Source organism: Erpetoichthys calabaricus, chromosome 1 (assembly GCF_900747795.2).
Source record: "Erpetoichthys calabaricus chromosome 1, fErpCal1.3, whole genome shotgun sequence".
In the NCBI taxonomy this organism is placed as follows: domain Eukaryota; kingdom Metazoa; phylum Chordata; class Cladistia; order Polypteriformes; family Polypteridae; genus Erpetoichthys; species Erpetoichthys calabaricus.
In genome coordinates this window covers 320,096,446-320,122,178 of record NC_041394.2, presented here as the reverse complement: position 1 = coordinate 320,122,178, position 25,733 = coordinate 320,096,446, and the positions used below count along the sequence as shown (strand labels likewise).

The 25,733-nt window shown below is 38.3% G+C and overlaps 1 protein-coding gene across 5 annotated transcripts in view; it reads right to left on the bottom strand.

Moving 5' to 3' along the window:
- Positions 1 to 25,733, bottom strand: part of osbpl8 (oxysterol binding protein-like 8) — a 268,722-nt gene that overhangs the window by 135,745 nt on the left and 107,244 nt on the right. For 2 of the 5 annotated variants that reach the window (XM_028818206.2, XM_051919550.1), the window contains exons 1-2: positions 10,125 to 10,268; positions 3,671 to 3,707 (exon numbers count right to left, since the gene is read on the bottom strand). The exons of 1 other annotated variant lie outside the window; for it this stretch is intronic. In XM_028818206.2, coding sequence (XP_028674039.2) covers positions 3,671 to 3,707; positions 10,125 to 10,253 — 166 coding nt within the window. In that variant the 5' untranslated portion in view covers positions 10,254 to 10,268. Of the gene's footprint in view, positions 1 to 3,670; positions 3,708 to 10,124; positions 10,269 to 25,733 lie in introns of those variants that run through there. 2 more of the 5 variants (XM_051919551.1, XM_028818197.2) reach the window with 1 other exon arrangement.

The following is a 25,733-nucleotide window of genomic DNA, read 5'->3' as shown; positions in this document are numbered from 1 at the left end:
AAAGGATCTGTACATTCTTGGAGTTAGGCTGAAAGACCCTGGCAGATGCTTCACTTGGATTTTTTTGGGAAAAAAAAATGGACAGATGTTTTTAGTGTTAGTGGAATGCCTATTCTAGGTGGGTTGAGATTGAAAAGAGGTTGGTTGAGGTTTTGAGAAAACCATTTGCTGACAATAGTCTTCTGGAAGAGACAGTATCAGACAATGGTCCACAATTCAAGCCTGCCAAATTGGCAGAGTTCCTTAGACTAAATGCAGTAAGCCACAATACTTCAGCACACTATTGTCCAAAAAGCAATGGAGCTGCAAAACATAAGGTGCAAATATTCGAATTACAATTGAAAAAATAAACAGGATGACATAGATCTTTATTGCAAAAGATGGCTAATTTCTTGTTTGCTTATCATACCTCACCTCAGGCCACAACAGGAAATTCCCCTGTGGAGCTGTTTCTGAATAGACAGGTATGTACCCTGTGGTCAATAATGAAGCAACCATTTTACAAAATCATGAGAGAGAAACAAGAGGATACTCAAAACCAAGGGGAACTAGAGAATTTGTGTTCCAGCAGGGTACATTACTTAGGGTGGAGAAGGCTCAAGTTGGGTGCCAGGTAAAATTTAAAAAAAAATTAGGCAATGTCCTGTACCTCGTACAGGTAAAAGGCAAGGTGATGAAATGGCAAGTGAACCAATTGTTAGCCACAGGGACTGCATCTGAACTAGACAGTGAAGCAGAAATGGGTGCAGCGGAATGAGAAACAGCCATACTCATTATTGCCGATGTTCCAAGGCAGAACCTACTGGGGCTGACCAAGATACAAATGAGGAGAATGGTAGTAATCCCGGACAAAATCTTACACCTCTGGCAGATGTTTCTGAAGAGAGTCTCGGGGCTCGTCCATAACAGATAAGAAAGCCCCCTGAAAGGCTGATGTTAAAAGAATCATTTTGTTTAATGGAGGAGTGTAAGATAGGACTTTTTGATTGTTTGTTTTTAAAAAAAGATTTTTATTTTGAAAATTAAAGGGTTGTATACCACACCTTATTAGAGAGTATATCCATATAACACTATCCAGTGTTATTTTGATTACATCAGACTTTTCTTTTATATTGTTCTTTTAAATTCAAATAAAGTAGTTATCCACTGAATTTGTCTCTGGACTTCCATTAATTTCTGTTGTGAGTGCTGCCCTGCATCAAATTACTTACCTGAGACACAACAGGATAGGCTCCTGCTCCTATATCAGCAATTGTAATGGTTTCAGAAAATAGACAGATTGAGATTTTAGAGTGAAACTGATATTAAAGCAACAAATGTTACTCATCTTACAAGGAAAGTGGAGGCAAAATGCTTGGTGGCTCACGAGTATAGTCCAGAATACCTAGTATCAGGATGTGTTCTTCTGATGAAAGGTAATGTGCTATATGGCTTGCTCTACTTATAAATGACAATAGTTCTTTTTTGTAACATAGTTACCATTCATTTAAATGTAAAAAAATTTAAATGTTTTTTGATCCTAAACAAACCTGGATTAAATCCACCACAGACCCCTGAGTGACTTAACTTCTTAACAGAGCGTTCGTTGATCATACTTTTAACAATGCAGAGTGCAGACACTCCGTAGTTTAATGCTGTGTGATATTTTCCACTCTTGCATTTGGTATGCAGAGACTTGATTGTTTCATCAAGCACTGAACGTCCCACTTTGCTATTTTCACCATGGAGACTCAGTCATTTTATTGATTAATAAAAAGGCCCCTTTCCAGCATGGGATTCTGGGCAAGCACCCAGAACACTCTGAAGGTAGGTCCGCCCTAGCTCCAAACAGTCTGTCAGTCATTTTCTAACCCTAAACAGGGTCAGGGGTAGGGGCGGGGGTGGGGGTGGGGGTGAAGCCTACCCCAGCTAGCACAGGGCGCAAGGCAGGAACAAACCCTGGACACAGCGTCAGTCTATTGCAGGGTGAACACACACATACTCAAATACCAAATGCACACTAGAGCCAATTTAACATCTCCAATTCACCTGACCTGCATGTCTTTGAAGTGCTGGAGGAAACCGGTATACCCCGAGGAAACTCACGCACACATGGGGAAAACATGAAAACTCCACAAGGGAGGACCAGGGATGTGAATAATGACTTTTATTTTGGCTCAATTGACACTAAAATACATGAAAATTGGCTTAACATTAGTCACCAAAACAAACCCTAATAAGATATCTTCCTTTCATTAACTATAATTTAAAAAGGATAATCGACCTACACTTCATCACCTCAATTTTCACATTTGGTAATGGTACTCTTCTTGTAAACCGATGCTACCACAGATAACTTAAAATTCTGATACAATGAATGGATGCATTTCTCTCTGGTCCAGTTGATTGATAACTTCTAGTTACACTTGTAAGGATACCACAATGCGTTCCTTTTCCCATTCATTTTGATATTCAAAATGGAAGACTTAATGAACTACAGAAATGTATAGTCACACATATCCTCAGTGTTAGAAACAATAGAGCATGTATGGTCAACGCTGGTGACACACTGACAGTAGCCAAGGGGCGAGTAAGTCACACCCACATCCCCACAGTCCCCAATCCCTCGACCACTCGCTCAGTGCAGTGAAGGCTGAAAGGGACTAAAGGTATTTAGGTACTCAGTACAGAATTTATGGCCAATATTTTATCAGTTATAAGAAAAGTTTTACAGGTTTGCCTCTGATAATGCAGAACCACAGTTAATCCGCATTCTACTGTAAAATTAAAAAGATTTTAAGTTCATACTTTTAATTCAGTAAGATAAGTAGTAAAATGGAACTATAGAACAGGGTTAATTTTACCATTGCCATTTTGCTTCATATTTTTTAGCACTGTGTTCTTAGATTGAATTAGTTTGTATACTTTCAAGATCTTATTCAGGTTTTAGAAAACAAATTTAATCACTCATGTGTACTTATTATATGAGATAATTATTTTTACCACAATCCTCTTAGTCTGACTTTCTCAAACTTTGTAATATCTTACATCCATTTGCAACGAGAAGCAAAGCTTTGCTTATTTTTTTGCATCACACTAGTAGAAAAAACTAGTATAGTTGGCTGAAATACTGAGTCATACTAACTAAACCTGAGGGGTTCTTTATGGAAAAGAGCTATAGAAAGTCAAACAAGTAAATCCCAAATATTGTCAGTCCAACATATTAATGAGTGCAAATTTCATATGACTCACATTTATTAACATAATTCCCAATGAACTGAAATTTTCATTCCTAGTGTTTCTGTTACATCAAAAACAAGACAATTACAAGCTGCCATCTATGTATAGTGTTGTATCATTCACTCAAAACTCATTCAAACTATACCTTGCCTTTAAAATGTTAGGCATTTTCCTTTGTTTACAATGCATTAACTCCACTCACAAGAGCTTTATCTGATAAAATGGAATTTAATTACCAGAAACAGCAGCCTGTGAAATTGAATTCAGTTTCAAAGGGCCACACCACAGAATCTCTAGGGTTTCGTCATAACTGTTGGCTCTGACACAGTGGGGGCAGGCAGAAGTGGTGCGTCACCCACCTTTCAGAAACTTTGATCAAAAATGTTATGGTTTTTCTATTTTGTTAAGATTATTTTGCGTTTATAGCAGAAGATAAAGGGCAGCTACTTACTTGATGTCCCAAGGTGGTCTTTGATATCTCCATGATGCTGTAGCCACACATTTGCAGGTTTTTAAGTGTGGGGGGAGTGGTTGGTGGAGGATGACACATAGAAGGGAGCCAGTCCAGCCCCCATGTAGGCAACACATAGAGATATTTTTTAGTAAAAAGGAGAAAGAGTAAAGGAGAGAAGAGAAATAAAATGTGTGTTAGTATATATGACATGCAATAAAACAAAAAAACAATACTGCCCCAACCATCCCTATCCCTTCTTTTATTTTTATACTGGGTGCACTGCATTTAATTTTCAAAATAAACTAAAAGGAGGCATTCTGTAAAATAAGCCACCTGGTATGCTTAAAAGCGACTCGGTCACAGGTCAGGTCTGAACTCCAGTCAGAAATTAAGTGCAGATCTTCATTTGAAAGCAGAGGATGTGTTTCAGAACAAGGGAATGAGGGCATAGTGGGGCTTTATTGAGGTGTACAGCTGCTACCTGCCGCCACCAAAAAACAGCAGACTATGATGCTAAAACAAGCAGAGATTATATATGCACAGTACAGTGTGATTACTAAAATTAAAAAAACCAGTAGAAGACCTTGCCAACAATAGGACTGCTAGGATAATACCCCTTATACTGCAAACTCATCTGGATATCAAGGGCTGACATCCAAAGGGCCTCACAGAGCCTTGAACAGAAGCACAAGCTCACTTACAAGAGTCAAGAATAATTCTGTCACTGCACAACACTCAAAAAGAGATGATGACAATACCATGAAAGTGATTTTACAAAGAGAAGTAAAACAGAGAGCATGAGAGATGAAAGGCACGCTATTAAATTAATGGACAGAGTTCTATGTGAGATGGCCAGATAGACACACTGATAAATACGTAGGGAAAGGAAACAGTCAGACTATGCAGACAAGACAGATACATAGATAAGCAGATATAATTATTTTGTTAAATCTGGATGGGTAATTGACTTGCTATATCAGCAACATGCAATGTAAAGTCATACATCAAAACACTAAAAGCAGAGTGCAAACAAATACACAAGTACAAGACAAGAACTGCATAAAAATCTACCCATATATTGTATGTTTAATGCACAGTGAAATTAAAGAAATTATGTTACTATGACAATGTGTCTATTATATCTACCTACGGTAAAGATGGGCATGATGCAGTCTAATGAATGCAGGGTTAAAAAGAGCTCCAGTAGCAACACTTAGTAAAACAAGGAAAGAGCCCATGGAAGAAGGTACTCTGGAACAACAAGTCATGGAGAGGATGGGCAGCAATTAGCACTGATGGCGCCAAATTTCTGTAGATTTCTAAAAGGTTGATGCCTGTGAAAGGTTTTCTTTGTGTACTGGAATAACAGTAGGTATTTGAAGAGAGGGAGTATGGCCTCTGTTCAAACAGTAACATAATGGGAGAGTGTGTTGAGGGCTTGGCTGTAGATGATCTGTCCTGGAAACTGTATGGTTAAAGTGGACATGCCCATGTGATATTTGAAGATGGCATCTGAAGAGATCATGGAATTTAAAAATATATTTGGGTCTCTTCTTGGAATCCTTAGGCTATGACCATTGGTTATAAAATGGTGGGTATGACAAAGCTTTATAATTAGGACAAATAATTGCTCTTCCTTCACTAGGCACATTCTCATGTGGATAAAAATAATTTGAACAATCAAAAGCTGTAGGTTACTTATACTTACCCTAAATTTTCTGTTTCTAACAGATTCACCTTGTATTTGATGATTAATGTTTTATATTCACTTTTGTGCTTCTGTTCATATTGCGTCTACTTAAATACTTATGAAGAGCCTTGAACAAGGGAAAGGTGCTATATAGCTAAACTGCATTATTATTGTTATATTTCACGCTGCAATGAACTGGCACCCTTTTCCGGGGTTGTTGTTGTGTTATGCTTGATTCTTGCTTTCATAGGCTCCTGCTATCCCACAACTCTGCTCAGGATAAAGGGGGTTTAGAACATGGATGGATGGATATATTGTTATGATTACTTTAGTATACTACTTGGTAATTCAGTGTGGTAAAACTGTGGAATCAAGTTGGCAGTTGGAAAATGGGCAAAAAAGCAGTGTATCATAGGACTACAGGGCATATGTTATTTTGACAAGCTAAGGGAATTAAACCTTTAGTCTTTATAGCTGTGTGGGGACCTAATACCAACCTTTGGAATACTCAAAGACATCTATAATGTTGATCCAGCAAAATTCGTAAAGTTAATGAATCACAAAATAATTGACCAATAGTGGAGTCTAAGAAGTGGATTCATTTGAGACAGAAGCTGGGGATCACTCTTTCACACAAAGAGTTGTGAGAATCAGGAATAAAATACAGGTAGTCAGGTAGTTGACACAATTAATACCACAACATACAACAGCTATTTGCTAACAGACCAAGCTTCATGGCCTGAGTGGACTCTCATTTCTAAAAACATCTTATGTTCTTCTATTGTCTACAGCGTCTTTTTCTTTGTGTAAAACATTTACACTGCCATCAGCTAATTCTTGCTTACTTAATAGGTGTAATTGTTCCCCATAATAAGCTTCAATGAAAAAAGTGCCATTGGCTGACATGACATCAATGCCTGTCTCTTCACAATTCATTTTCAAAGCCTATTAACCTGCATAAAAGATACCTCCTTCGTTGCTATCCCAAAGCCTTGCAGTGCCTCTTTTCTCTTGCTGGAATTATGTTTCATGAGCATCTACATTTAAATTATGACCTGACTGATTACAGATACCAAGGTTATTTCAGTTCACAGTGTAACAATCACCATTAATATTTTGCCTTATTCTGCCGCTCTCTTGTACCATCCCGGCCATTAACTATTGCTGTCATACAATATATTATTTTAACATTGCTCTGCATTACTATCAAGGGTGCATTCTCCTCTCACTTGCCAAAAACTGACTGGTTTGGTTAACTGGCTCTGTATGAGTGTGTGGCTGTATGCAATAGTGTGCCCTAATATGGTGATACACCCACCTGTCCATGGCTGATTCCTAATATGCATACAGAGCTGCTTGGATATGACCCTGTTTTAAATAAACAGGTTCAGGAAGAGGATGGACAGAAGACATAATATAAAGAATAACTGATTGATTATTGGCTAGATGGAAAGAAAAAAATATTTTGAACAAATGCATACTTAAGACCAAGTAGTAAGGAACAAAGTATTGCATATGGATACTGGAAAAAAGATGGAGAAGGAACATAATGAAGACAGAATAGGAAAGGGAAACCAGTGAAAAGAAACTATACAAAGCTTGAGAGACATTTAATTTATAAAGCAAAAAAAACAAACAAGAATTGGAGAGCAACTTGCATCTGAGCCTAGCAGACATTCTCCTTACTGCAAGATGATGGGGTGGTGGCTTGGTGAACACAGAGATGAAGAAGAAGACATTGCATTTATATAGCAGATTTCAAGACACTCAAAGCAATTTACGGAGAGAAGAGCAGCTACTGCAGCCACTACCAATGTGCAACATTCACCTGGATGATGTGACTGGAGCCATTTTCCTTCAGTATGGTCACCACACATCAGCTATCAGGTGGTGAATGGGTGAGAGATAATTAGCCAATAAGGGACAGGGGGTGGATTAGGCAGCCAGAATGACTAGGCCATGATGGGCAATTTAACCAGGACATCTGGAAACATCCAACTCTTTATGAACAATGCCCAGGGATTTTTAATAACCAAAGAGAGTCAGGACCTCTGTTTTACGTCTCATCCAAAGGACAGCTCCAATTTTACCTAGCAGTGTGCCAAGCACTGCACTGGGACATTGGGATCCATATACAGACCACAAAGTAGACAACCCTGCTGGCTTCATCAACACCTCTTCCAGCAGCAACCCAAGCTTTTCCAAGTACTGACCGGGCCCAAACATGCTTAGCTTCAGGTGGACTACCTGATTTCAAGTGCAGGTGGTAAGCTGCTGCTGGCAAGAAAGCACAGGGCAAGGGCCAGCATGGCCTTAGAAGGTAGACAGTAGCATGCACTGGCAGGTAATAAACATGTCTAGCCACAGCAACAGGATGGGACATATTTTTTACATCTATATAGCGCTTTTCATTAAGTACATTTTCTACTGGATGCTCTAAAGGGATTTAGACAGGGACACCTGGCACCTATAAGGTGAGAAGATGAATCTGTGGGAATATGTAATGCTTCCCCAGAACAGTAAAAGGCAGGCCACCCAGCTGTGTCAAGCAATAGTTGACTCTCCATTTGATTGTGGGGCCATGACAACCTGAGAGAAAGTAAAGAAACTTCCAGGCTAATGGAGAGCAGAACAGTTCCCATACTAGCAGAACTAGTACTAGGTGGCCCTTTAAGAGATCAGACCACAACAGTCTAGAAGGAAGTAATGCTAGAGCGGTGTAGGGACACAAAGGGTTACCAAAGCGGCCTTACTATTTGTTTTCCTCTAGGTTACATTTACTGAACTTTTTTTTAATCTAAGGAAAAGACGAAATCCAGATACACATACGCAGTCATCAGATGAGTGGTGCAAATACCATGTATGATATAGGCTATTACAGTTTTAAAATAAGAAATACGAGCAATGGCCTTTGTAATCTTAGATTTACATTGCAACAAGTGATCTACATCAAAGGAAGTAAACACTTGGGACCTAAAAGAAGTTACCTAATTAGCAGGACAAGTGGCACTTAGAGCAGGTGACATGTGAATCAAAAATCACTTCACCACCATAAAAAGCAATGATTCATTGGCTCACGATGAGGCTATAAGTTGAGCTAATTAGTACTGCATAAAAAACACACGGCCCACGATGCAATCAGCTACTCAGCTGACAAGAGCCGAATGGCATCCTGTGGCATATCAAATGAAGGACTAAAATCTACTCCTCCAGAGAGATAATAATCTCAGGCACAAGGCCAAAGCAAAAATGGACTAGTTCAAGGTGAGTGTCCTTGAGCTCAGTCAATGGCAAAACTTGAAATAAATGTTCGAGAAACTTAACAAAGATGGAGCACATCTGCTAACAATGACAGGTAAAAATTTCCACACATCCATTTGCCCTAGAATGCACCAAATATCAATGAGAACAAAATAAATATCCATTTAAATGTTAGATTTCAGGTTGAGAAAATGAATTTAGTGTAAAAACATCTGGACAAAAATGTGAATTCAACATGTTTTTTTTACTTCAAAAAGAAATTGGATCCTATATACACAAACTAAAAAAAAGCAATAAAAAGCAATAGTGCATTCACATCTATTACTCTGGGTCTTAAATTAAGGCAGACACTATCCAGTTTAACTTGATATAACATGTACCATATAAAGAGTATCAAAGCACAGCAAATTACAGATGCCAAAAAAGGTGCTAAAAACTTGATTCAATGAACTAATTTTAAAGTAAACCAATGTTTAATCTTGTTAAGGAAATTATATTCTTTGTCTTACATTAAAAGCATATTGCATTTTTTAAAATGTTTTAAGTCATCTGGGATCAAATTAGAGTTCAGATTATACAGTTTAACATGATAAATGAAATGTCCACCTACTGTTCACATTTACAGAATTTAGATTCAAATATTTTAAAGTAAGAAAAGAGGCGCAATCATACAATGACCCAGAACTGGCAGACAATTTTTAGATGAGTATAGTATCCCTGGCCGAAATAGACCTGTATTTCACTTTTCAGTTTAATTTTTTGGGACCTGTTTCTACTTATATACTTGAGTTTTCTCTTTTTAGTTCTTCTTTACAGAATTATACATACCACATTACAGATGCTTCCATACATTCTGCTATTTTTAAACATCAGCCACACTGCACAGCAGGGTAAATGTGAACAATTGAGAATCCTAACTGTAAAGAACAATAAAAATAGATCTGGACACTGCAATAGTTTGAGAGCCAAAAATACAAATAAGCCAGAGATAAGGCAGCAGCAGCGCTCTGTTGAGTTTGAACAGTTTTGCGATTAGCCCACTCTGGAGTGGCACAGAGTAACCTAGGGGCCCCAAAACTGTTAATTACAGATGGAAAAAATAGTGTCAGTCAGAAACATTCCAGAGATTTTACATATACAAAAGGAAAAATGTACAATATTTGCTTAGGCCCTCAATTACAGCTGATGTATCTAGTATAGGATAAGGCTCCTCGCAACAGTTTCAGAAAATGGATGCATGGAGGGATGGATTACGGGTAATAAATACCAAGCTAGTAACTCAAAATTTCTGTTGTTTAGCACTAAGCAGGTATGATATACTGATGTGAAATTCCTGTCACAAGAAACAAAATCTAAAAGCTTAATGGCTAACATTGAAAAGTAATTCCCACAGTGCCAGGACTGGAATAGAAAACTCATTCATTCGAAGAGTCGAGAAAAAGCTCTCACAATCACACATGCCAGTTGCTAAAAGGAGGAAATTCCAGCATGAATACTTACATAAAGTGTGGCTGGCATCATAAAGATGTGCTGGAATGATCCGGCAGCTTCCTTTCCATCAGATTTCATGCCCTGCTCAGTTCTGGGTTCCCAGTTTCCCAGAGATACAGTATTAACAGTTAAACGCATTTCAACAGGAGAAGGGAAAGAAAGGGGGGGGGGGGGCTTTTGCAAAGATGCCGTTTATTCTAGCAGAACTCTCCCCCACCCCACCAGATCCCACGTCACACACGCCTTCATGAGCAGGAGCAGCAGCAGCAGCAGGAGCAAACGGTCAGAGCTCCTTAGATCGCTAAAAGCACTGGCCTGTCAATCAAGGACAGAGTCGTCTGTGTGCAGTGAGATGGCAGCAGCGTAGGAGGAGGCAGGAGAGCAAACTGTCATTTGCTGCCTGCTGCGAAGAAAGTTCTAGAACTCTAAGCGCCAGTACCAACCACCCCTATGCCACAAAGAATAAAGGGTTCTCTAGATTTAGTGCAAGGGACATCTGTTAAACTGGACAGATAGCCTCAGGTTTGTCAGTTAGTCAAAGGGAGAGATATAAATTTAAAACATAACACTTAAAACTTGCTTTATACAATTTATGCTTGCAGGTCACAGATGCCTCTCCCTATAGCACTGGGTGCAATGAAGCAATAGCCCAGGACAACCCAGTCCATCACAGTGCCCAGTGGCACAAAAACACATACACATTCATATAGGACCAGTTTGGAACTGCCAATTAACCTAAAGAGCACATGTTTGTGGGTTTTCCTCTTCTTTCTCTATCCCCAAAGACACAGATAGTTCCAAAGATCTAGTTCAAGATCTGAGACAACAGTACAATCCACTGCACTATATAAATAAAAAGAGATGTGATAAAGTCTCATGAATATGTTTATCTATCAAATTCAATTAGATATACAATGTAGCACAATAATGAAGTAGTCCCAAACCTAACTCATCCAGTTTAAGGTTCAAGGAGGTTAAAGCCTATCCTGGCACCATCAGAACAAGGCAGGAACCAACCCATACTCAAAAAGAACTATTTTAAAATTGCAGCTTAACATAACAAGTAACTCTTTGGAACATGCAAAGAAGACTGAAGTGCCCTGTGAAAAACCCACAGAAAGAATGTGCAAACCTCCCACAAATAGTGAATGGGCATTATCTTCAACCCTAGGACGATGAATCAGTGAGGCAGCCTGGCCACAAAGCAGACTAAATTACATTGAAATACTACACAATATCTTTACACGGTGTGTTCATTGTTTGTCTATTTAAACACAGAGTGCATCAACTATTTCCATATCTCAAATATAATTGTAAATGAGAACAGATTCCTTAGTTCAGTTCCTACTATATTTAAACTTCTCCCTGAATTTCTGTTCAGAGTAAACCTGAATTTAAATGGGAATTGTTGCTTTAAAGATGAATGGAATTTCTTTTCAGACTTTTCTAGTTATCACTGTCACCTAAAAAAAGTCATCTTAAATTAAAGAGATTTCAATTATTAATCTGTGTCATTACAAAGTAATGGGGAAATTTAACACTTTTGGAGACATAGCTAGTGTATAGCAGTGACCTGGGTTCAAATCCTGTAACCAGTCTGTAGAAAACATATATTCTCCTCACGCCTGTGTGATATTTTCTCCCACATCCCAAAAAACATGCGGCTTACATTAATTAGCAACCTAGACCCGTGTAAGCATGAGTACAACCCTCAATGGACTGGAACTCTGTCCAGAGCTGATTTGTGCCCGATGATGCTGGAATAGACATCAGTCACACATTACCCTGAACTGCATTAAGCGAGTCCAAGAATGTTATAATTGGTGCTCCACTTTTAATTTTAAGACAATCCTGAAGCTTTTAAAAATTATGCAACACAGTCTCCAAAGATATATATTCGTTTGAACCCTGGAGATACCCTTAGCTTAATTTTGGTTTTCCTTCTTTATATAAGCCTGCCATAATCTGATTATCGTGTAAGAGACACTAATAAAATAATGGAAAAAATATGAAAGCAAGAATACAAATTTGAAATGAGGCTACTTGCTTTATGATGAAGGTTGCTTTTATATAATGACCAAAACATTGACCATAGACACATTTTACAAGAAACAAATAGGAAACCATTAAGCTTGACTTTATTTTTCTTTGTAAACTTTAAAATTCATTATATGAACTAATGACTGAGAAAGATAAAATCGATAGACAAACAAGTAAATAAAAGAAAAACTAGTATACCACAGATATATAGGCAGATAGTGAATGCTATCTAGATAATATGGCTTTTTTGGCACACCTTGGAAGTAAAAAAAGTAAGCATACTAAAAGATACAGGTTTGTACATTAACCCCAAAAAAGTTGCATTTCCACTAAAAGAAGGGAATCTCAGGAACTAGAAACCAGAACTAGGACCTGACTGACAGCTAGATTTCAGACGTTTTTTCTTTACAAGCAGGAATGTTTTAAAAAGCATTATATTAAAAGTGAGCAACGGAGATTTTGAGTGCTTACAAACATGAAAAATATTGGGGAAATGAATATAATGCACTTTCTGCTCTTTATACGCACATTTCCAGTTTATTTGGAGCCTAAGGAGTAATAAATGCAGCAATACACCTTTGACTCTATTTTGAACAAATTAAAACTGATGACGTGTATCGATAAAGGGGATGAGACAGAGTATAGGAGTCAGGTGGAAAAATGTGTTTCTTGGTGCAAAGAGAATTGTCTGCATCTTATCATCAACAAAACCAAGAAACTGGTTATTGACTTTCACAGCTCCAAAGAAACTATGCTTGGTCATTATTCAAAGACAGGATGTAAAGGTGGTTCACTACTACACGTACTTGAGGGTCCACATTAATGGCTGCTTCGACTGGTCGCGGAACACTGAAGAACTATGTAAGAAAGGACAGAGCAGACTCTTTTTTCTTAGGAGACTGTGTTCCTTTAATGTGGGAAGTCACATTCTTCACATCTTCTATAATTCTGTGATGGCCAGTGTGATTTTGTGGTGTGCTGGGCTGGTTACATCACTACAAGGGAGGCCCACTGAATCAATAAGCTAATTAAGAAAGCAAGCTCAGTTATGGGATGCCCTCTGGACCCCCTAGCAGTAGTAGCAAAGGATAGAATTACAGTAAACCAAAAACTGCACATCCTCTCTCTGACACACTAACACTTAGTACTTTTACAAATATTTTAAAAATTATTAAAATTATTCATCAGAAGTATGTCAAGAAACATTACTGGGGCTCCTTTATACCAACAGCAATATGTCTGCATAGTTCCTCACTGTGACTGTGACAGCCAAGTCCAAACTTTTCTTTCTTTCTTTTTAATTTTTTTGCCTTATAATCATTCAGTGTACTGTATATTTATTTATTTACTTACTTATCTACATATTTATTGATTTAAAGAGCTTCTGTAAAAAGCTAAATTTCCCCTTGGGGACAAATAAAGTTCTATCATCATCATGATCATAGTGTATACAATCGGAAAATGGCATACAGAGACACTGTGTTTCAATTTTAGTTTTATCATACTATACTGTATATGTGACAACAGATTCAGAAAACAATCAGCAACCAGGTGGCCACCAAAGTCTCTATGATGGCATTCCATTCAGTGAGGGTTCCACATAATTAGCAGTAACACAGTAACAATAACAGTCATCACAAAATTTCATGGGTGGTCCCAGGAACATTCAAATGGTGGTGTAGATAAAAGAGACAGCAGGAATAGCCTGGCAAAGGGATGTGCATGTCTCTATCCACTGTTTCTCTATGTTGTGTCCCAATTATCCATCCACCAATCTTGACAAGACTCTCAAGTCTCAACAACACAAGACTACTAAATTTCAGGCTGTGTGGCATAGTGGTTAAAGGCTTTGGACTACAAGCCTTGAGGGAGTTCATATCTTGCTACTGACACTGCATGACCTTGAGCAGATCACTATACATGTCTGTACTTCCAATGGAAAAACAAAAAGAAATCTAACCAACTGCATCTCTCAAATGTTGTACACCACCTTGGATAAGGCCTCAGCTAAACAATAACAACACAAGGCTACCTCCATAATATTTTGCTGGCAGGATGGGGGAAGATCTAAATGGTAAGGAATGACTAATTGGTGTCATACTCATACTGCTTAGCATTCATGTGTGGCAGGTGGCCGGGTTCCGGCCCTCAATCAGCTGCCTATAAAAGGGTCCGCCTCCCGACAATCAAGGCCGGAGTCGGGTGAGGAGGAGGACGAGGTTGGAGAAGGAGGCGGGCGAAGAGAGGCCCTGTGTTTGCAGTGAAGGAATGGCTAGGGAAGAGGCCGGGATTGTGGAAAGACTGTGGGGGGTGTTTGTTGGCGGTGAATAAACGTGTGGTGATGGACTGCAACGTGTCTGCCTGTCTGTGTCCGGGCTGTACCCTTTTACACATGCCAATAAAATGACATTTTAGCCACCTCAATCCTCAAGACTTTCACCACATACAGTACCCTCCAAGTAATATTTTGTTACAAGCAAGGATTTTTTTTCTCATGCAGGGCTTCTCCCATGACAGACTTTCTTGAGTAATACTTTAGAGATTGCTGATCCAAGACTATCTTCTTCAACTACATCTAAAGACCTCTTTTTAACTCATTCAGTCATGATCAGTCTTGTAGCTGATTTCATAGGAAATAACCTTGTCTTACTGTCCAGATGCCTCTTAGTGCTGACTGTTGTTCATGAAAAATATGTTTATGTTAAGCTGGAAGCTGAGGATTCACTATCACTTGAACATCTGGCCTAAACAACTCAGATCTCTTGCTATAATCATAAACTACTCGCACTTTAATCCTTAACAATGTAAACTGCCCACACAGTATTTTCATTCAAATTCACCTTTTGCTTACTGAGGTCCCAGATGTGCGACAAATTTTGAAGATAATGTTCTAATTTAAATGAAAATGTTCCCATAATACTGCCCTTGGCCTAAAGGTAGTCATTTTTAACTTATATAGCATTTTTCATACCAAATATCCTTTCAGAGAATCTTACAAATGAAAATTCATTATCAAGGCCCCGAGGTAAAAGCAGATTTCCCGGTTTTATCAAACAACCCCTCTTTACACTAGTTGTCTTCTAATATTACTTCATAGCAGTTAAGTAAAGCATTTAACTGTCCGTGTTCCTCCCCTCCTCCCTCCCCCTTTGGCAGCATGTCCTTTTGAAAAACACAGGAGCGGAGTGACAAGGCACTACATTAATGTCTTCTTGCAGTCAACAATGAGCAGCAAGGACAGATCACAAGCTTATAGCAGCACCTTCATTTCTTAACTGGCCAGTACAGCAGGAAACAAGACACCTGGTATAAACAAAGAAACTCTACAGGGACTCACCCAGCCAGAAGTTATCAGGGTTCCATCATGCCCCACGTTTGCCCTAAGAGACATGCCAAAGGCCCATTACATTTTTTTAGCAAACCAATATGGGAAGATCAGAAGGCCAACCAGAAAGAAAACCCCACCTCCACACCAAAAAAAAAAAAAAACTCTGAAAAAATGTTTGCTATTTAAAACTGAAAACATTACCTAGAAGTACAATGTTACCACAACATACACATGTTTCTTAGAAAACTAAACTCTGTAAGAACGTTGAAGTCCATGTTGTCACGTAAACAATCCTCTTCAGTACTAGAATGACATAATGTCCTAACAGTAGGCATGTTTCAGCAAAACTGCAATACTTGTGAGTACACTTTTTAAATCAAAATTTACAAAGAAAGAATCCACATAAGATACTTTACAGGTGCAGTAATATACATTTCATAGCTTCTTCATCTGGCAAGCGACGGGTGATTTGCTCAAATTTACTGAAAAGATCAGTGAAAGTAATAAAACATGCAACCTTGTGCTTTACAGTCCAAACTTTATGTAGTGTATTTCAATTAGGAAAGCCAACAATTGGTGCTTTCCAGACATAGTAAAATCATTTTCAAGTTTATGCAATGTAAGAAAAAAAATTTTCTAGTGAAAGTCTACACAAAGTGCTATACAGATATATTACAATTGTGTACATATTCCTAAAGTCCTAAGTTTTGTCAAAAGAGTTGCTCAGGGTCACACTATGAGACAGTGGTGGAGTCTGAAACCGCAACATTGTGCTTCAGTATCCTTACTATTTCATTCAATGCTTTTCCCCAGAGAGAATCTACAGAATGCGCTCTACATGAAGAGTATAATTGTTTGACTGTTTCTATGAAGTGAGGTCTCCAGGACTGTGACTTTATTTTTGACTTTCTCTTTTACAATTTTAATCTCCTTCGTTGTTAACTGGCCATAAGTTATCAATTAATTAATAGATATTGTTGGTTTCTATTTATGTTTAATCAGTATCTATCTTGTTCATTGTGTGTTTTAACAATCATTTATATATGTACCAGTTCTCTATTTAGTAATTCATATAATCTATACTTATACAGTATTTTGACTGAGAATTGTTCACAGGGCTCTGCATCTATACTCAGTTAAGACTGCTATGCAAAAAAATAAGTTGCATTGTATTATGTTGTATTACAAAGCAAACTCATATGTAAACCCATCCATCTGTTTTCCCATCCCTTATTATGTTGCACAGACTCGCAGGGAAGCTGGAGCCTATCCCAGAAAAAGGGAGAAACAATCCCTGGATTGGGTACTAGTCTTATCATAAGGTGAACACACACACACACACACACACACACCCATCAACACACACTAGGTCCAATTTAGCAACACCAATTCACCTAACCTTTAACTGTTAATATCTAATAACGAAATTTGCATTCTATTTTTAAATATGAGAGGGAAAAAAATCATAAATTACCAGAAAAAAAACCTCACACAAACAAAGGGATAACTTGTCAACATCACTCTGCCAGCAGCCTGACTTGGGATCAATCCAGTCTCCTGCAATTCTAAGGCAGCAGTGACATTTGTGCAGCTCCAATTTTGTTTAATCATTAAATTCAGCACCTTTCCAGAGTTTTATAATTACAATACATTTTTCATACACTACATAATATAGTACAGCTGATTCAATGTGTTCACAGTGGGAGCTCTGACAGGTGTTACAATGGTGGGGGGTGTTAAAGGTGGAGAATTAATCTTTAACCTTGTGATGGGGCTGTTAATGGTGGAGAATGAATCTGTAACCTTGTGATTTAGTTGACTGTCTTAGTTTGAACAGTACCACATTGTTTCCTATAAACAAATATAACAAGAAAAAAAGAATAAAGTGATTATTTAACAGCATAATGTAGTGAGCCCAGAGTTGGAGAGTTGTAGTACCCTGACACCCTAGCAAGAAGCACCCCACTAGAATAAGGAAATTTATTGGGTGAGATTTTGGTTGGTGAGCTTGGGGAAAAAAGGTCTCATCAAAACGAGTAAGATGATATAAATGAGGAGCCACCAAGTTTGAATAATAGATATGCAAAAGTCATTATGGAATATTGATTTTTTTTTTTATTCCCTCATTCCAGCAATGAGCTGGCACCCTGTCCAGAGATAGCTCCTGCGTTATTCTCAGTGTGGTCGTTATAGACTCAGACCCCACAAATGTTCAAGTACTGAATCTTGGTTACAGAATGTTATGTAACAACATAATATATAAATAGTTAATCAGATAAAAAGATAAGACTAATGAAAACACTAATCTTGATTACTTCTTTTAAACATTTTTGATACAGCTCTCTGAAAAGGGCAATAGCTAAAGCTTCTAGCATTCTATATTTATGTAATGTACATTTCTCACATTTATATTCATACAAATTTGTATTTCCCTGATCTGTCTATTGCTTTTTATAGCACTTACTGATAGTGAGCCACATCAATAACACTATATAAAAATATTTTTTGTGAAAGTACCCTTGATTCTTTGCAATCTGCTTCACTTTTTAACCATTAATGATGGGTGTTACTTTACATTTTTATTTATTTTTTTAGTTTTACAGAGTGGGTTGCAGCACCATTTAGATACCAGATCCTTAAAGAAATCCCTTTCTAGATTGCTCCCTGGCCACTCCTCCATGTTTATCTATGCATATTCTGTTTCCTATGTTAATTTTGCCCCAGATCTTCTTCATATCCATTTATCCAAGATGTGTCTTTCATTATATGCAAGTCCACGCAGTGCTGAGAAATGGAGCAGCGTGCCTCTAAGTACCAGACTCTGGCTAAAAATAAATGAGCACTTAGAACGGCAAAGAAGACAGAATGTGCAGCAGTGAAACACTTGAATTCTTTGTATTTTCTTATAAGCTGTTTGGCCCAGTGGGTGAGGAGTTTGGAGTCTACAGCACAAAGAGTGGGGTTCAACACCTCCACTCCGTCTTGTTCAGTATGCAACCCTAGGCAAGTCATTTTACCTGTCTTGACATGCATTATACAATGCATAGGACCAATTTCTCTTAATTATGTGTGCTCTGTAAAAATTTGAGGCCCAGCAGTATCTTCGTAGAAAAAGGTGGGCACTGCCCATTCTGCTAGGCTTTAGTGGCACACCAGGCCTGTTAAGCCAGCAGATTTAACAGGCATGCAGACGTCCAGCTGTGCCTTCCTCTACTTACATTCTAAAGTAAGGGACTGAACTCTTTGTCCCAGACCGGCCTGTACAAAATCCAATAACAAAGTTGTAAATAAGAACTGAACTGATATCTTTACAGTGGCCTCTCTGCAGAGATTTTTTCAGGTTAAAAGGTGCAAAATAGACATCCAAGGACAACTGCGATGGACAAAATAACACACCCATGAGCAGGTTCTGATTTTGTAACTAGAAGTGACATTAATCCAATCACGAGACGTTAAAATTCCTCTTAAAAACTAGCTATAATCCTCATTGCTGAGCATACTCTCTGGACTCTTAAGATAATTCTCAGAGCAGTCTTTTCTCATTCTACAAAATGATCATCCTTTGAAACTTCTCCTTGAAACTAAAAGGTTCATGAGCCTCTCTCCCTTGGGAGATTAAAGCTTACAATCTTTTCACTTTGTGGACAAAAAACCGGAGATACAGTCTTCCAACCCAAGCCAGACAAGGAGCCATTACTACAAGAAGGGAAATTCAGCATCTAAATTCTTGTACCAAAAAGAGTAATTTTCTCAATGAAGTTGCAAATGACACAGCAAAGGGCCTAACTGAGGAAAGCACTGTGCATAACAGATAAAGAACCACATCACAAAAAGAAAGAGTGCACTTCAAAGCAAGAACAGTACCCCACTTGAACCCATTGCAACAACTCCACATAACATCAGACATTAAGCTTAATGACTTAGTATCAGGTCAGGTCAGACTGGGGAGCATGCACTGGTACAGCATGTTGCCACACCTACCACACAAACAGCTCGGGATCTTGGTTGGCAACCCCCCAGGCAGACATGCTGTTCAGACCCACCCTCTGGAAATGACCCTCTAGTTTCCGCAGCCAGGGTATTACATGGGTGTCCCCTTGGCCTGGTCCAGCCACTCGGGTTCTCAACAATGAGGATCCTGTAAGCCAGATCACCCTTGGGGAAATCGAGCCACATGGCCGTAGTGCCGTAACTGGTGCTCCCTCACAATGCAGGTAATGTGCCTCATTTGGGACTCCATAGGAACCGCTCATTCGACACAAAGTCAAACCAGCGGTACCCATGGATTCTCCGAAGAGACACAGTACCAAAGGAGTATAGTCTTCATCTCAGGTCACTGGATAGCATCCATGTCACACAACCACACAGCAAGAGAGGAAGTAGTATTGTAAAACAATTTATCTGTGCCAAGATAAATTAGAACTCTAAACAGCCAGTAAACCGCCAACCACTTATATGTTATATGTTTGATTGTCTTGCATCTTGTCTTACACATTAATATATATATATATATATATATATATATATATATATATATATATATATATATGCAGTTATATCTATAACCCTTGTATTTACCAATAAATTATATTACACTGTTTATTAAAATGAGTGTGCTTTAATTAACTTGATACAAGTCTAAAGACCACAGATCTGCCTCCTACAATGAGAAAGGTAAGGTAAATAAAGTAGGAGCCTTAATGAATTATGGAACTAATTACAGGCGTTTCCAAAGGCAAAGGGGATAATTAATTAACCAAGTTAAATATCTGCCCATTCCTACACCTTAATTATCCACTGCAAGAAGTACAACGACAGGGTAGGGACAAAAAAAGAACCTAAGAAGTCAAATTTAATGGCCATTTTAACCTTACCACACACTGCACCCCTGGTTGGCTTTATAGTGTGCTTTCCTTTGCTACAATTAAAATGTCAGCATATGCGTCAGTAACAGTGCTTTATTTAATGCATGCCTTATTCAACTCTTAACTCACAAAGGACCTTGTCAACTGGCACTTTCGGAATATTTATAGTACAGCACTTGTTTTTTAGTGCTTGTACAAATGTTGCAAATTAGATTAAATTTAATATTCTGTTTACTCAATAAAATGCAGTGTCCCAATGTCGCAACAATACCGTATGTCACAAGGTCAAATGTAGGCACCACAGAAATTCTGTGCAAATATTTTTCATTCTTTGCTGGCAAAACTGGAATACAGGTGCTGGTCATAAAATTAGAATATCATGACAAAGTTGTTTTATTTCAGTAATTCCATTCAAAAAGTGAAACTTGTATATTAGATTCATTCATTACACACAGACTGATGTATTTCAAATGTTTATTTCTTTTAATGTTGATGATTGTAACTGACAACTAATGAAAGTCCCAAATTCAGTATCTCGGAAAATCAGAATATTGTGAAAAGGTTCAATATTGAAGACATCTGGTGCCACACTCTAATCAGCTAATTAACTCAAAACACCTGCAAAAGCCTTTAAATGGTCTCTCAGTCTAGTTCTGCAGGCTACACAATCATGGGGAAGACTGCTGACTTGACAGTTGTCCAAAAGACGACCATTGACACCTTGCACAAGGAGGGCAAGACACAAAAGGTCATTGCTAAAGAGGCTGGCTGTTCACAGAGCTCTGTGTCCAAGCACATTAATAGAGAGGCGAAGGGAAGGACAAGATGTGGTAGAAAAAAGTGTACAAGCAATAGGGATAACCGCACCCTGGAGAGGACTGTGAAACAAAACCCATTCAAAAATGTGGGGGAGATTCACAAAGAGTGGACTGCAGCTGGAGTCAGTGCTTCAAGAACCACCACGCACAGACGTATGCAAGACATGGGTTTCAGCTGTCGCATTCCTTGTGTCAAGCCACTCTTGAACAAGAGACAGCGTCAGATGCGTCTCGCCTGGGCTAAAGACAAAAAGGACTGGACTGTTGCTGAGTGGTCCAAAGTTATGTTCTCTGATGAAAGTAAATTTTGCATTTCCTTTGGAAATCAAGGTCCCAGAGTCTGGAGGAAGAGAGGAGAGGCACAGAATCCATGTTGCGTGAGGTCCAGTGTAAAGTTTCCATAGTCAGTGATGGTTTGGGGTGCCATGTCATCTGCTGGTGTTGGTCCATTGTGTTTTCTGAGGTCCAAGGTCAACGCAGCCATCTACCAGGAAGTTTTAGAGCACTTCATGCTTCCTGCTGCTGACGAACTTTATGGAGATGCAGATTTCATTTTCCAACAGGACCTGGCACCTGCACACAGTGCCAAAGCTACCAGTACCTGGTTTAAGGACCATGGTATCCCTGTTCTTCATTGGCCAGCAAACTCGCCTGACCTTAACCCCATAGAAAGTCTATGGGGTATTGTGAAGAGGAAGATGCAATACGCCAGACCCAACAATTCAGAAGAGCTGAAGGCCACTATCAGAGCAACATGGGCTCTCATAACACCTGTGCAGTGCCACAGACTGATCGACTCCATGCTACGCCGCATTGCTGCAGTAATCCAGGCCAAAGGAGCCCCAACTAAATATTGAGTGCAGTACATGCTCATACTTTTCATGTTCATACCTTTCAGTTGGCCAACATTTCTAAAAATCCTTTTTTTGCATTGGTCTTAATTGATATTCTAATTTTCTGAGATACTGAATTTGGGACTTTCATTAGTTGCCAGTTATAATCATCAACATTAAAAGAAATAAACATTTGAAATACATCAGTCTATGTGTGATGAATGAATCTAATATACAAGTTTCACTTTTTGAATGGAATTACTGAAATAAATCAACTTTGTCATGATATTCTAATTTTATGACCAGCACCTGTATAGTATTTGCAGTGCATTAAAAAGAGAATACAAGGTTGAACAAGGCACAAAAGACTGCTAGTTTCAAAAAGTAATAATTGCCTACATTTTCTTATAATCTTGCATGCAGTGTTTATATTTTACAAACTAGTTTTTACTTTCTAGTTTAGCAACAATTGAACAGTTTTAACTCAATCACACCCTCTATGATTAAAAAAATGTAAAAGAAGCCATACTTTGAGTACATCCTACAAAGAGTAAAGTGAACAACTACTGCTCAGATATTTCATAAAACTTGACTTACACAGTAATAAGTGAAGATTGGACATTGCTTAACAGTGCAGTCACACACCTCTGAGGCATTGATCTCAAATTTCAGCCCAGTTACTGCCTGTGTGGAGCATCACAGATAAAATGCTATAGCCACAGAACTACCAGAAATTCAACAAAAAAAAGATGAAATTACACCTGTTCTTACATCACTGCACTTTCAAATTTAGGACAGTCTTATTTTTAAAGCACTCAAATCCCTTTTTAAAGCTGACTATGACACGATGTGCAAAATTTAAAATACGTTCAGCATCTCAGTGGGACAGCTCTTCCAGTTCCTAAGGGTTCATTTCATTATTCATCTTTTTTTAGGAAGACAAGGAAAACAATATGCAAGCAACCAGCCTGTTCTAACAGTTACAGTATTTCAAAAAGCAAAAAGAAGAATGCCCTAGGCTGTGCATAATTTTCACCTAATGATCTCACTGGAATTTCACTTGGGCAGACTATTTCAAACCTCCTTGCGGGTGCACACATAATGTAAGCAGACAAACAGAATTGCTTTGCCTTCTCTACTAGTTAACAAGCCGATTTACATCATTGGAAATTTCCACTCTGGGGTCAATAATTAATTTATTAAAAAACATACAAGTGAACTGTAAGAAAAAATGGCCTACTTAAAAATATTTTCAAAGTATTTTTAAACCAAGATCCAAATGGAAAGAAAAAAAAAACATTCAATTGAGCCAGAACAATGTTCAAAACAGCATGGTGGCACAGTGGTTGCACTGCTTCCTCTCAACAAGGAAGCCTAGATTCACGCCCTGAGTCCTCCCTGCATGGAGCTTATGTTCAAGAGGGTTTCCCCCCACGGGTTAAAGACATGCAAGTTAGGTGGACTGGCAGTACTAAATTGTGTTTGTGTGTACTTACTCTACTGGCATTCTGTTCAGGGACTGCTTCTGCTTTGCACCTGTGCTTACTGAGATAGGCCACAGCTTCCCCATGACCTGCCTCAAGATGCAATAGGTTTGGAAAATGAATGAAATAAAAAGTCAGCTAAAAACATAACAGAATTTCCATATTGTTGCAATGTAAAAAACCAAACTATCATCACTTGACATTAGGACACAGAAAACCTGTACTCTATAAGTACAAATTAACCACTTGAGAACACAGTTTTACTACAATGTACTCTTAAATAGCAACCTACAACTCCTTCCCAAAAAAAAAAAAAAGTTTATAGCTAACCGCTCAACCCTCTGTTCATTTTCTGAACCTGTTCATCATCAGCAAAATTGAAAGCAAGTGATGCACAACACCTGGATTGGATTTTAGTCCATGAAAGGACACACAAAGAGAAAAACACAAACTTTCAACACATTCATTAATATTGGGCCAATCTAGGGTCACCACTGGACCTAACTTGAACATCTTTGGGATGCTCAAGAGACTCGAAATTAAATTACATGGATGGGTAGATGGAAGTCCACACAAACAGAGACTAATTGGAATTTAGTAAAAAGCCAGAGCAATTAATACAATTTTGAACATATTGATGATACACAAATCCTGTCAGACACATTCTATTCTATTTCTGACATAAATCTTGGTCTCAGCACCTTGAGGTTTCAGACCTGATTATCACTTACTTAGTGACCTACAGTATGTACCTGTACACCAATTGATTTGCCATCTAAGAAACATGTTCTCAGATCTAAAATTTTAGGATGATATAAAAGTAAAAATATTGTATATACTGCATTTCACCTGCCACACTATGTTAAAACATAAGAAGACATCTCCCTGAAAGGAGAAATGCATAGTCTAGTAAAGCCATCAATAGTACAGAAAAACAAATACATTTAAAAAAAACACACACACACACACACACACACACACAGAATCGTTCCCAAGCACAACTCTGATTCCTATAACCAGCAACTATGTGACTCACTCACACCAAGAAAATAAAAGAAAAAAATTACATTCACATGGGGGGGGGGGGAGAGAGCTGCTAAGAACGAGGAGTGAAACAGCTATCAGGCAACAGGCTGGCATCTGTATGTGTAAGTATGAGAGTTCACACTCCCATGATGCCGCCCACAGAGCATACGCTACCAACAAGAAAAGTGTTTAGGCTTTATAGAGTACATCACAGCAAATGATGAGAGGGGGAAATGGTGGTACACTTCTAAGTATACATTTGTCAATACTAAGTCACACGGAACCTCCCATTTGTACACCATTTAATATACAGATGCCTCCAAGTACGAATGGGATAGAAGGGAGTAAACAGTCAATTACAAGACATTATGTCACTTAAAAAGGGTCTGTTGGCACATAGAAACATATGATCTGGCTTTTTGTAGGAAACCTCTGTGGTAATGAAACAACAACGCGAGTCTCCAGAATGGAGCTCAAGAGTGGATCTGTAATGACTAAGACACCGATGACTCTTTCACAAAATCCAATATGCATCACGATTTCTTTATTTTCCTGAAGGCTGGCACACATGTGCTGTAGTGATTTTTCCTCACAGTACATGGGCACTGAATGTATAATCCAAGGCTATTTACTATTTGTGTGAAGCCTGCATATTCCGTTCATGTCTGCTTTTTTCCTCTCTCAATGCTCAACTGCTCCTGTGCTAAGCACAAAGGAGCAAGTGGGTATGTGCATTAAGATGCCCTGTGATAAGTGGCATTACCAAATATATCTTAGTCTTATCATATTAATCTCATGTTATTAATCTTTGCACACCTTTATTCACGACTTACTCACAAAAAAATCATGTTTGTTCAGTTTTACTTATTGACTGTTATAAAAAGATTTTGAAGAAAGATTAGATGTTATGTTTGTGATTCACTTCCGATAGACTGTGTTAACAAAGTTGATTACTGAATCCTAGTACTGCACTCATATCTCAGTATTTCATATACATAACACACAAACAGAGAGAGGCAGATCTATTCATAGTGGTATTTGCAGGCATGTATACCAAATATATATTTGCATGTGATATGTGCATAATGGAATAGAGGACATTCAGTATATATTTTCAGGTAATTTTGGTGGCATAGTGGTAAACACAATAGGCTCATAGTTCTAAAAGCCTATGTTTTATCTAGAGCTTGGTCGTGGTGTCACCTGGGTCCCTCAATTTTTGTC